The following is a 12976-nucleotide window of genomic DNA, read 5'->3' on the forward strand; positions in this document are numbered from 1 at the left end:
TTGGACCACAGCAGTGTTATAATTCATTTTTGAGATGTCATACACGTGCTTCCTCAATCTGGTCATTAATGATCGAGCCAATGTAATCGAGGTGTCGGTTGAACTTGGTATCTATAATAGTAACAGAATTTTGTGTGTGCCTGGGGTCCATCTGCTGTCTGTCTTTTCCATTTGTTAGTAAACAAAAGCACGAAGGGTTTTGTTTATACACAATGTCTCTGTCTATCTTCCTAGCTATTCTAGAATATACTTTGTGTTAGTCTGGGATTTGGTATGACGGATCTTGGGTTATGAGCTTCACACTGTAGCCATGCTTTATTGGCTTTGTATTTATACTGTACTAGATAAACTTTAATAAAGTTTATGGTATGGTTTCTTCATAATGTTAACTAAGACTGTCTGCATCAAAACAGTATTTGGATGGAGGAAGTCTGCATTATCTTTATTTCGTGATTGAATAAATTCTTTGATGATTTGCTTTTTGTTAATATTTCGACATTTCAGATGCATTCTATAATTTTGCGGCTGATCGATTTTAAAACTAAAACAAATGTTAAATTATTTTTAGTCGAGTATCAAAAAGGTCAGGAGCCGTACCTTCTAAAAACGGGAAATTTCAACCACCGCGGACCTTGTCTCGTGGCCCTCTCGCCAGACGGCAGGACAGTGGCTCTGGCGATGCTCTCGACAGTCATGATATATTCCGGCGTGACTGGAGAAAAACAGAGCCTTCTGGAGAACATACACGAAGGTAATTATTTATGTACTTTTTTCAAAACCCAAAAATGATGGCACCGTTTACACACGACACACACCGTTTCCATTTCAGAACCAATCGCCGCCCTTCACTTTTCTTCAGACAATCAGTACCTGTCGGCCGCCGCGGGCAAACACATCCGGATATTTTATAACGTTCTCGGATACAAGAATGCGATAGAAGATCTGGAGATAAAAAAGATAAGTGCCACCGGCCAGGCCATCAGGGAACGACTACAGACCCAAATTGACGAGGCAAAGTAAGTTTCTTTCTTCTTTCCTTCATAAATCACTCTCCATCAATTCTAAATGCTTGTGAAAATTTTTTGACAGAAAAAATTTGGAATCCGTAGAAGGACTACTAAAAAGGTAATCCGTCTGGTTGAAGACGAGTGCCATCTCCCATGCCTTAAAATTTTTACCACGATACAAAGTGCCGTCGTGCATTACTTTTGTACAGTCGGAATACTAATAAAGTCGTTCTGACTTTTTGTGATAATTTGGAAAGATTTCTCGAGTGCAATAAAATACTAACTCGTCCTCTGTTAAATTTAACAAAGTTTTTATTTTCAAATTAAGTAGGTACACTATACTAACGGCTACAATTTTTTTCAAACTTTGGTTAAAAATAGTTATTTTTCATCTACAGATCTCGTTAATAACATATTTACAATACTTCATTTACATTTTGCAAGTGGCTGACCAGCAAGCCAAACGTTCCAAGGAATTTGGAGATTCGACCGGGGAAAACGCGAGACTACTGTACGCGATTGGCACGATTTACGTATATGTAACAATTTGGCAAAAACACGAGAGGGGGTGTCCGCTTTCGGAAATAACTTTGTAACGTTCGAAAAACGCTGGTCCCAAAACACTTCGCATTAACATTTTTTCTTTTTTAAATACGCAGAAAAATCTCGCAAGCTGTGACTTTTTCATGCAATAACAATCTTGTCAAAATACATAATTTTTTTTCATTTATAAGCAAAAATGCTTTGCAAGTTATTTAGATACCAATAAAAAAAAACAAATTGTAACATTTAACAAAGTCGATAGAAAGGCACTTCGATAATTAGTGCACTTGGGTGGAAAATTTAACATGGCAACGATGAGCCTGCGACCCGGTTGTCTGTTTATCACGTAATAAATATATTTGTTCGTTTGCAAAATCTGGCTTTAAATTTTGATTTCCGATTTTTGTCACCTAATCCATAATGGCAAAATATATTTTAGAGTATCTTTCTTGTTATATGTACATTGATTTTGTACCTTTAAAAAGTTTAAGAATCACTTTTTCGACAAAAGAGGAAAAAAAGCACAGTCCTTGGGATAAGATTGTAAAACAATTCGATAAAAACACTGTGATCTGCTAACCAGAAACTTTGGAATCATTTCAACAATTACAAATACGGGACGTGTGGCCAATGGCATATTCCTTCCGTTTAAGTTTTTTAGGAGATATTTTCAATAGTTTATTTCTCTAACAAATCCCAGATCTCATTCCACAATCATTTTGAATATACCAAATATAGAATGCGTTGCATCGTAAAGCCGTCCGAGAATCACTGGCTTAATAGACAGAGGTTGCTTTAGCAACCAAAACATACAAACATTAGCAAAATAACATACAAAACCCTACAAAGGAACCTCGACCTGTCCCATCGTCATCAAAATTGGGGTTCAAAACAAATTTGAAAAAAATAACTGATAGAGAACGAACTGATGATAATGCAAACAGTAGATCCTTCTAAATTAATTAAAAAGAATCAGAAAGTGAGGAGTTAGAGAGATTATTTGGACTGACTGTTATGCCAAACGACACTACACCGTCACATTGATTACAGAATCTAGAAAATTATTTGAGACTTTTTGTAAAAAGTTAAATGTGAACTGAATAGGACATCTGTATGCTTCTGTTGAACAAATTTTGTATATGCTCGTAACCAGTTATAAAGCAAATACTTAGAAATCTTTCAACTGCCATTTTGATCGTTCTTTTGTTTTTGGACAATCAGTTAAAGAAGAGAGAAGAATCTGCCACACTGTTGAAACATTTCATCCAATAAACTCGACGTGCTAGCCTTTTCGGCTTCTTTTAAACTATGTCAAATGACCTAGCAGTAAATTTCGCATAAATGAATGACGGACGGATGAACAAAAGTTCTAATAAAATAAATTCTTTATAAGAAAGACAGTGTCGAGAATACTTGAGATTCGATCAAACACGATATGAAAAGTTTGCCAATTGTATAATCGATTAAATAAATTACACATCAATAAGCTGCCTTTACGGAGTGATTATACTACGAACGCGGAATGCGGACATCTCTTTAATAAAGCAAAATAAAGTTTAGTATTTAAACGCCAAGAAACAAATAATGACTTACTTTGCCAAAATTATAGCTTGGGTTTATATTTTGTAAGCCAACAAATTGAGATTTTTCACCATGCGAGTTATGTCGTTAAGACCGCAAAAGTTTAGGAGAATGGCAGTTACATAAAATAGTGCGGTCTGTGACCAAGAGGACGTTTTTGGAAAACCAGAAAATGCTTCGTCGGACCATGTGTCGAACACGGTAAAAATCCGGAGAAAAACGACGGTTATTTACAATGTCCGCAGACGGCATTTAACTTTGTGTTTTAGTAGTGGTATCCAGCCTACTACTTTGGAATTGAATCGATACATAAATTTGGGTTCGCAACGAGAGTAAACGTGACCTTTTCGGAACTGGCGACGAATCTGGCGTACTCCGACGGCGGAGTTTCGTCACAATTCTTCAAAAAATGCGACTCTGGCTTTCGTGGATCCCGACTTGGTCTGAAAAACGATACAAATTTTTAAAAATATAAAGGTTAACAATTGTTACTTAATTTTAATGACTAGATCTTATTCATTTAAACAGTTTAATTACTATTAATAGTAAATATTAATTTATAAAATTATATACACGTGCCTTATACGTAGTTATAAAATAAATTATGTTAAGTAGTAAATTTTACTAATTGAACAAACAGCCCAATTTCTTATCAAGCTATGCTAAGGCTAATTCGTTAAGATGAAGAATTGCTTAATATTGTATTGTGTTTAATTTAATTTAGAATATTCTAGAAAAATGAGAGGTAGTAAATTTTACACATTCTCAATGAGTAGTCAGATATTATCGACTGTTGGAAATGCTCGACTTTTTAAAGACACGTTTGTCGCCTATAAACGGAAGTAATACACTATTTGATTTTGTTAGGACAGCTTGGAGAACCAAAAACAAGCCAATCAAAATCTGAATGGCTAAATTTAAACTACTTTAAAATAGTTTAATCCGACTTGGTCAGTTATTATTAGTTATTACTTTTTTAGATTTGTCACTTAAAAATTGGACATTCATTTTATTCAAATAAGTAAATACACAACATGCAATTACAAGTAGAAAAAACAAAATTATTAGTAAGTGTTTTGATCTTGTAAATAAATTATTCAATGGATGAATTGTTTGCTTTATAATTACTATCTTTATGGTGCATAAAAGAATACTTTTATATATTGTATTTACACAATCTTCAGCCTTTGGGATTCAAACACAAATGTTTTTACAATAATATTGGTTTTAAAAAATTAAAACTAGAATTCACACTTTATTTAAACTCCTCTTTTTCCCTGATAATATGTTAAGACATTTATCATTAAAATATTCATTTATCTTTTTTACTCAACAATAATAATATTTTGCAAAAGTTACTTTGCTTTTGCATGTGTTGAGGTTTTTATTAAAGGGTAGAGGTTAACTTTATGTATAAGACAATTGCGGGACAATTTTTTCAGCATTTTATGGCACGTAAAATATGGCAATGTTGCGTAAACTTTTGATTACCTTTCGGAGCGTAGAATATTTGCTTTCTCCTCTGATTACATTCTCTTCGTATATCCTGTCCATCGGTGTTAAGTTCTCTTCGACTTTTAATACTTCTATTTCCGATTTTAACTCTCTCAACTGTTCTTGCAAATGCTTACTTTTTTCTAAATATTCCACTCTAACAAACAAATATAATCTTTAAATATTCATGATAATGATTATTATTTTTATATAAAAGAAAATATTAATGTAACAACAGTTCTTTGTTGAATAATTATGTACAGTGTCCCAGAAAAATTGCACTACGATTATATCCCAAAAGTAAGATACAATCTTTTATAACTACTATGTAACAGTTCAGATTGTGTCCTATCATATGACTATTTTTCTACATAGTTGTCATTCTTTTCTAAATAGTTTTCCCAGTGGGAAACAAGGGCAGAAATTCCTTTCTGAAAGAATTCTCCAGTCATGGACTTTTAATAAAAGTGCAAAGTTTTTCATATGAACCTAGTACATAAAGCTTTTCAGACAGAACTTCTAAAGGTTATTAATTTTGAAACAAATGGTGCAAAATATGTTAATACAAGATTTCACACTTACACTAATATTTGAAAGTTTAAAGCTTAAATCATTAAAATAAAAGATTTTACATAAAAGCTAACATGATCAAAGCTTTAAACTTCTGTATCAACTAGGACCATAGACACACTGCATACATTGAAATACCGTATTTTACAGACTATAAGACGCACTTTTTTCTTCAAAAAATTGCCTCCAAAATTAAGGTGCATCTTAGTCCGTAAAATACAGTAATAATTAGCATTATACTTTGTTACATCTATAAAAACAAAAAATTTAAAAAATAATTAGGTGTGCATTACATTTAAAATAATAAAATTGTTAATTATTTATAACCTTTCTTTTTCAATTTCGAGAGACAACTGTTCCATGTGACCATCCATGATCAGATCGCACGTCACTGTGTCGCAGCCAAGGCCGAGATCCCCGTCCAGTCTCAGGTCACCAATCTGCCTTGGCAAATGATCCAGAACGTCGGGAGAAATTGCGTTATTGGCAAAAGTCTTAAAAGAAAAACATTTGTTTATTTTTCAAAAATTAAATATTTTGTTTTAAAATTTAAAAATTGTTATCAGAACTTTTTATCTTTAATAAAAAAAATTAACAATTTTCTGCTCAACAAAACTCAGTAAAACACAGATTTTGTTTTCTAATTAATACCATTAAAGGGCAATTTTATTTAATCTGTCATTAAAAGCTTATATTTTTCATGTATTATTCTTTTTTTGTTCTGACATCTGACCATTAAAATAAACTTGTCTTATTTTAACTGAATAAGTAAAAACTAATAAACTGTGAAGAATCTCAAATCTTTCACAGAAAGATGAGCATAAAATAATCAATTATAATTACAGTTGGCCAAGGTTTACTTACGTATAAAAATATATTGATTACACAAAATGTATTCATCGGTCTGTTGTATTTTAATTAACTATTATTGTGAGTTAATGGCATTTGGCATAACCTTCGTCAGAGGACATTTAACTACTTTACATTTTTTTATGTGGAGATAGAGACAATCTTTTATTTGAGGCTGTAAGTGAAAATTGTTCTTGGATTGAAATGATGGACCAATGAAGACATTTTGTGTCATCAATATATTTTTAAATTTTATATTTATATAAAATAATCTGTTGAAAAATTAAATATTCAATAATCAGAATTTCAAAAATAATATAACAATTGAGTTTTCCAAATTTTATAGAATATTAATGAGTGATGCGAACATGACTTATATGTATGATAAAATACAAGAAAAAAAATTCAATACTTATTTTCTTGGCTATTGTAATGCAAATAACTGGTGCCAAAATTATATCAAATATCAAACTATAGCTATGTCCAACCTGTACCTGTCTTGGATACTCATCCTTCTGACTATACCTCTGGCAAAATGGAATTGCTAACAACTGTGACCATACATATGAAAAGTGGGCTCATTCTTTTCTTGGTGCAAGTTGAAAACAGGAATCACCACAGATAAACTGTCAATGTGCAAAGATATTGCCAAACTTTGCAAAAAGTTAAAGGTGGCCATTTGGAAAAAAAAAGCCCAAACTGTCGACAGAAGGGACAATCCTTCTCGACGACAATGTGTGCCCACATGCTACCAAAAACATTAAGGCACTCTTGAAGAAATTCACTTAAAACATCTGGACCGGTCATCCATACAATCCAGATCTTGCTTACAATCCAGATGCTTGTCTTGGGAAAGAGGTGAAAATCACCTCTTTCCCAAGCCAAAGGGGATTCTGAAAGATCATCAATTCCAACAGACAATGTGGAAGTACAGTGCAGGATACTTTAATTGGGGCTAGATTTCTTCAGATATGGTATTAAAAGCTTGCATAATACTAGAATGAATGTTTAACAAACTTGAAGATTACATAGAAAAATAGAGGATTGATTGATGTGCATTTTAATATCGTTTCTGTTCTTAAGCTTGACAATGATCATTCTCTTGTTGTAATATATATTACAACAAGAGAATGATCACTGTCAAGCTTTTTCCCATTCTCCTTGTTATAGAAGTTAATGTTCAATTGTGTTAAAAGAATTTCATTTTCTTTTTAAACCAAAAAAATCTATAACAACGTTTACTTTATTTGTGTTTTCAGGTTGAAAACATAAAGTAAACTTTGTTAACTGTGGATTCACATAACTAACTTTAAAAGATGGTTTTCTCATCCTCAAAGTAAGAATCATTAAAAAATATTTTCAACTTCAAAGCCAACGAGCAATTATTTATTTTGAAATCGTCACAATGCCGGCTGCAATTTTTAATCATGTATTTAATTTATTTCATTTAAAATATATGCTCTCCATCTCAAATTAGTAGTATCTTGCCCCTGTACATCATACTTTTTCTTTAACAATAGAGTCTTGCCAATCATCTGATAACTGCTTTCCGGAGAAAACTTTTGAATTGAAATAACGTGACCTCTGGTACAAACCAGAAGTTCATAAATATATAGTCAGTTTGGGCCTCCTACCCCTAAGATTTCCATATCTGGTCTCGAGATTAAGGAAAGACAGACAGACGACAATGGGAATTTATAGGTCTACAATATTTTTCAAATTGAAGCCCAATTATGCAAATGTCATATAATATATGAATAATAAATAATAATGTTTTTCCTTAAAACTTTCATCAAATTAATATATTTATTAATGCTGGTTTATAAAATAAAATCTAATACTTTAATTACTGTAATTATTTATCAAAAAGTAAAACAGTATTTCTAAGATTTCTGTTCAATAATAGGCTTTATAATGCCAATATCTTCCCGGTGAATTATATTTGAACAAACATTTCAACTTTGATGTACAAAAACAATTACTTAAGATGAACGTACTTTACGCTATTGAATACTTACAGCATACGGATTTCCTAATATTTCCACAAGTTTTTCTTTTGCTTGCTTTTCTGCTAATCTTGCTTTAAGTAATTCTTCTCTCAATTTTCCAGCTTCTTTAGCTCTGAATTAAATAATATATAACATATATCAATAAAAACTGCTTTTACTACAATAAATTTAAAATTTTACATACTAATATTAAACAAGTTATATATATTTTTAAATTTATGTCTGATTTAATTATATTCAATCTGGTTTTCCAGGATTCATAATTAAAAGTTGTGTATTAAATTTATAAATAAAATGCTTTTAATAATAATTTGTGCAAATAATCTATTTAAAAGAAAACAACTTGCTAAATTTTAGCTTCTGTACATAGTTTAAATGATACTTTATCCTGATTTTATAAATATTGACCTTTCTATATAAAAATAATTTGCATATTGTGTTAATACATATATCCATGCTAGCTTCAGTGTGACACTGATTATGCATATCTACATGAATCAAATATAGTACAGTGGAACCTCGGTATACAACCTTAATCCCTTCCTGGTGTTTGGACTTATACCGAATAGGACGTATACCAAATCAACCTTTCCCATAAGAAGTAATGTAAAAATGATTAATCCGTTCTCATGTAAAAAAAAAAACTCCTCTTGATATGGTATATTAATGGGTTGTAAAATAATTGAAACACTGTTTGAGCACATTAATTAAAAATCTATAATAAAATTAATTTTTTTAAGTTATTACAGTAATAATCGCAAATAATTGCTTCTGATACGCTGTCGCCAGCACATTGATTTTCAGTTATCGAAAGCAAAAGCAATTTCTCAACATGATCTAATGTCTCCGATCTCTGTTTAGAAATTGATTTAACCCCTTTTGCAACATTAGCAGATTTAATAATGTCTTTATTTTTCACGATTGTCAATATCGTCATTCTCGGAATACGATATACAACAGTTAAATCTCCAACATGCATGCCACCTTCATATTTCTCAACAATCTCTTTTTTCAGTTCATTGTGATTCTAGTCATTTTTTTAGTTTTCTGTTGCTTTTCATTTGCCTTTTTGCAATTCATGATTAATAAAAACAATACAATTTTACTTACAAATTAAAATCAGAAGAAATTTAACAAAGTTATAGACCGTGGCACCGCAAATGTCTAGTCTGGTCTAGTACACCGATAGTGCTACTTGTTCATAGATGGTGTGTATAATTGAATTAAGTCATATACCAAGCAAAATTTGTTTCGTCCAAACAGGATGTATTCTGAATTGGACTTATTCTAAAGCAGACACATACCGAGGTACCACTGTATATTGCATTACAAAAGTACATATTTCAGTAATCAAAATATTTTACAGCAGTGCTCTGCAGCTTTTTATCACATAAAACATATGTAGGTACTTTCCAGAATTCCACAACACACCACAAGTATAAATATATTAAAAATATAGGAATTACGAAGTGCATATCAACACAAATGACTGATCTACTGTTTTTTTACTTTGTGATGATTGATATAATTAATTTCAAATATTTTTATATCAATTTTATTTTATTTCATTTCTTAACCACGTGGAAACCATTCTGGATGAAGTATCACACAATCCTAGCGTGAAGAACACATGATCAAGATCTCGTGAGCATAGGTCATGCAACAGAGACATAATCTACTTGTTGTTTCACAAAAATTGAGATGATGACCTTGATACACAACTCACCAAATTTACACGTGCCCAGATTCTGTGAAATATGACTGCAAAGGTGTAAAAGTTTGAAGCTTGTCAGAATTCCTTCTGTCACATCAGTGGCAATAAACACATGGTAGACAAATCATTGCCTGTTTTGAATCCACAACATATTTATAATATTCACATCCTCACCATATACTCTGCACTTTTCCCCATGCCACAGAACACCTAGCTTTATCTCATAGCACACTGATTCAGAGCTCTGAGTAATATAATGTAAAAGAATGTTGTATATATAATATACAGTAGAGAGTCGTTTATCCGAGCACTGGTAATCCGAATGCTTTCCAGTCAGACTGTGTCGTGCTGAATCGAACGTTTTTGATACTAGATTAACTTCTAAAGTATAATTTTTTTGTTTTTATATTTTTAAATATATTTATTTTGTTTGTACAAAATAAAGAAATAATTTTTAACAATACAATAGCCTCGACTATTATTATAAAAATTTTCGTTAGGCTTAAAATCGACGAAAATTCAACACGAAGCGACACGCAACGGAGAAAAATTTCAACATCGGACAGGTTAATATATTTTTTTTGTACATAATCGGTTATCCGAACAACCCCAGTCCCCAATTGATTCGGATAAACGACTCTCTACTGTACTTGTATTTTTCAACAGCAATATTAAAAATTTTATCACAAAATAAATCTTCAAAGATTAAAACTGATGAAGAACTGAAAACATGGCTTAAATTTATCTATGTATACTAGTACATTATCAATTAACAGGACTTATTATACTGGAAACTATGGATGCAGATATTTAGTCATACTGATCAGAAATAATATTTTTTATTTAGTTCACCTGTACACATACACTTTAAGCGTGTGTTTCGGACTTGTTCGTCCCTCCTCAGCAGGCATTCAAATAGCACTTTATTTTCTGTATTTCCGGACTTCTTTAAAAATTCGAATATACTTATAATCCATATTAACCGAACAATTCCAAACGTATATATTCTGTGTTATTCGTTTCTACTTAAACTATAGTTTCATAGTTTCATAGAATCACAGTTTAGGTAGAAACGAATAACACAGAATGTATACATTTGGAATTGTTTGGTTAATGTGGATTATAAGTATATTCAAATTTTTAAAGAAGTCCGGAAATACAGAAAATAAAGTGCTATTTGAATGCCTGCTGAGGAGGGACGAACAAGTCCGAAACACAAGCTTAAAGTGTATGTGTACAGGTGAACTAAATAAAAAATATTATTTCTGATCAGTATGACTAAATATCTGCATCCATAGTTTCCAGTATAATAAGTCCTGTTAATTGATAATGTACTAGTATACATAGATAAATTTAAGCTATCATAAAGGACACAAAGGCATAATAATTGAACTGAAAACATGGTTCATACAATTCTCTGGATATTTATCTAAGAAAAGCATCAAACAAATTCCAATGCAATTCAAAAAATGGTAGCAATGAAACACAATTTTGATAATCATCTCATAATAAAAAGTGTTACTGCAATATTAATAATAATAAATTTTAAGTTAATAAATAAGTTAAAAAAGTGTAAAACTAGAAAAAGTAAAATGACAAATAATTCTATTAAATTATGTATGATTGCATTAATAGCATTAAGAACAAAAAATAATTTCATAACATCGGAAGAGTGATCTCTCGATAATTAAGTTTAAAATCTATCATCCAGAATTTGCCGTTCCATATCACATGATTAAAATAATATCGCATATTCAGTTTATCTTTTTGAATTTAAACATTTTTAATGATGCTTTGATTAAAATTTCAATTATTTTTAATTCAAAGAAAGAATATCTTTAAACAGCAAGAAATATTTGTATCTATGAATATGGTCTAATTTATGGACCTTTGTCAGGATTCTATATTAACAAACTAATGGATTAGAATACCTGTTTCAACCAGATTACAAAATTTGAAAGGCTCAAACAAAAATTCATTAATTTGATAATTTATAATCCTGACGATAGTCTATAAATTAGAATGAAAATGTCAGAATCCAAATATACTTCTTGTTATTAAAGATGTTATTTCTTTAAATCTTAATTATAATAGCATTGTAGATGGTTATTGTCCATAAACAATAATGTATACTGCATTTTCATGGATTGACTAGCATGTCAGACTATCCAGGAGACCACAAAATCAGATATTTCCATATGTAAAAATGGTGCATGCCGATTTACCCCTGGGAATGCCAGCATGTTAGTTTAAGTGAGGTTATACATCCCTCCAGAAGGCACATGATGGAAACAAACAAGATAGGTTGCATGATGTCTCACAGACACCAGTTTATTCTAAAATTGTGAAATTATCAGCATTACATCAAAGCACAATGACATGTTTAATTTCTGCATTTTCTCTTCTTTCTATTGATATAAAATATTCGTGGATTGCCAAAAATACATTTATTGTAATTGATCTGAAAATGCAAAAAATAAACATATGAAATTTCAACACTAAATTTTCTCTCAAATTTCACTGAATGATATCAGCTTTGTTTGTAATTGGAGATTGATAAATTATTCTTCAATGTCAGGGTAATAAAATTGTTACTTTTTCCAGATTATCAGTGCAGCTGGTACCACCACTACTGCTAACATCAATAAACCACTAATTGTTTTATCATCACATAAACAAAAACTCCTTTCTCTGTTATAAGTCTGTCAATTTACATGTTATTGTTTTATTTTACTTAGAAAAATGTTTCCTTTAACATTTTGACAAGTTTTGCCAAATCTGATTACTTTAATCTTATTTCTATTTTTTATGCAATATAGTCATAAAGTTATGAAAAATTAGAATCACTCAAAATACAGTGATACCTCAGTTTTTGTTGATAATCCATCCAAAAACAATTGGTGAAATCCGAAACTGACAAAAACCAAGATTATTATTTCCGTATGAATCAATGTAAACCCAATTAATTCATTCTAGACACTCCAAAATACATAACAAAAACACACTATATTTATTCTCTATAGAGAGAATAAATATGGTGTTTAATACTAAAAACAGTAAGAAATTAATATAAAAGCAGTCGATTTCAGCAATCTTAATGCCCCTCTCATATTTTTCAATGATTTCCTTCTTCAACTCGATCATTCCTGGCCTTCTTTGAAGGGCTGCTTGCTCTGGAAACTTTCTCTGGTCCTATGATGGAGCAAAAA

At 30.9% G+C, this 12976-nt stretch overlaps 2 protein-coding genes across 2 annotated transcripts in view; one reads left to right on the top strand and one right to left on the bottom strand.

Moving 5' to 3' along the window:
• The window catches only part of LOC136980003 (transducin beta-like protein 2), a 40901-nt gene extending 39646 nt beyond the window's left edge, over nt 1-1255 (top strand). The window contains exons 9-11 of the mRNA XM_067276024.1: nt 569-751; nt 830-1016; nt 1090-1255. Of these exons, the coding sequence (XP_067132125.1) occupies nt 569-751; nt 830-1016; nt 1090-1129 (410 nt within the window). The 3' untranslated portion in view covers nt 1130-1255. The remainder of the gene's footprint in view (nt 1-568; nt 752-829; nt 1017-1089) is intronic.
• Nucleotides 1256-2719: 1464 nt separating this feature from the next.
• Nucleotides 2720-12976, bottom strand: part of Mer (ezrin/radixin/moesin family protein merlin) — a 42783-nt gene continuing 32526 nt past the window's right edge. Inside the window, exons 13-16 of the mRNA XM_067276068.1 lie at nt 8063-8165; nt 5523-5689; nt 4623-4782; nt 2720-3574 (exon numbers count right to left, since the gene is read on the bottom strand). Coding sequence (XP_067132169.1) covers nt 3524-3574; nt 4623-4782; nt 5523-5689; nt 8063-8165 — 481 coding nt within the window. The 3' untranslated portion in view covers nt 2720-3523. The remainder of the gene's footprint in view (nt 3575-4622; nt 4783-5522; nt 5690-8062; nt 8166-12976) is intronic.

Source organism: Centruroides vittatus, unplaced genomic scaffold (assembly GCF_030686945.1).
Source record: "Centruroides vittatus isolate TY-2023 unplaced genomic scaffold, ASM3068694v2 contig_658, whole genome shotgun sequence".
NCBI classification, from domain to species: domain Eukaryota; kingdom Metazoa; phylum Arthropoda; class Arachnida; order Scorpiones; family Buthidae; genus Centruroides; species Centruroides vittatus.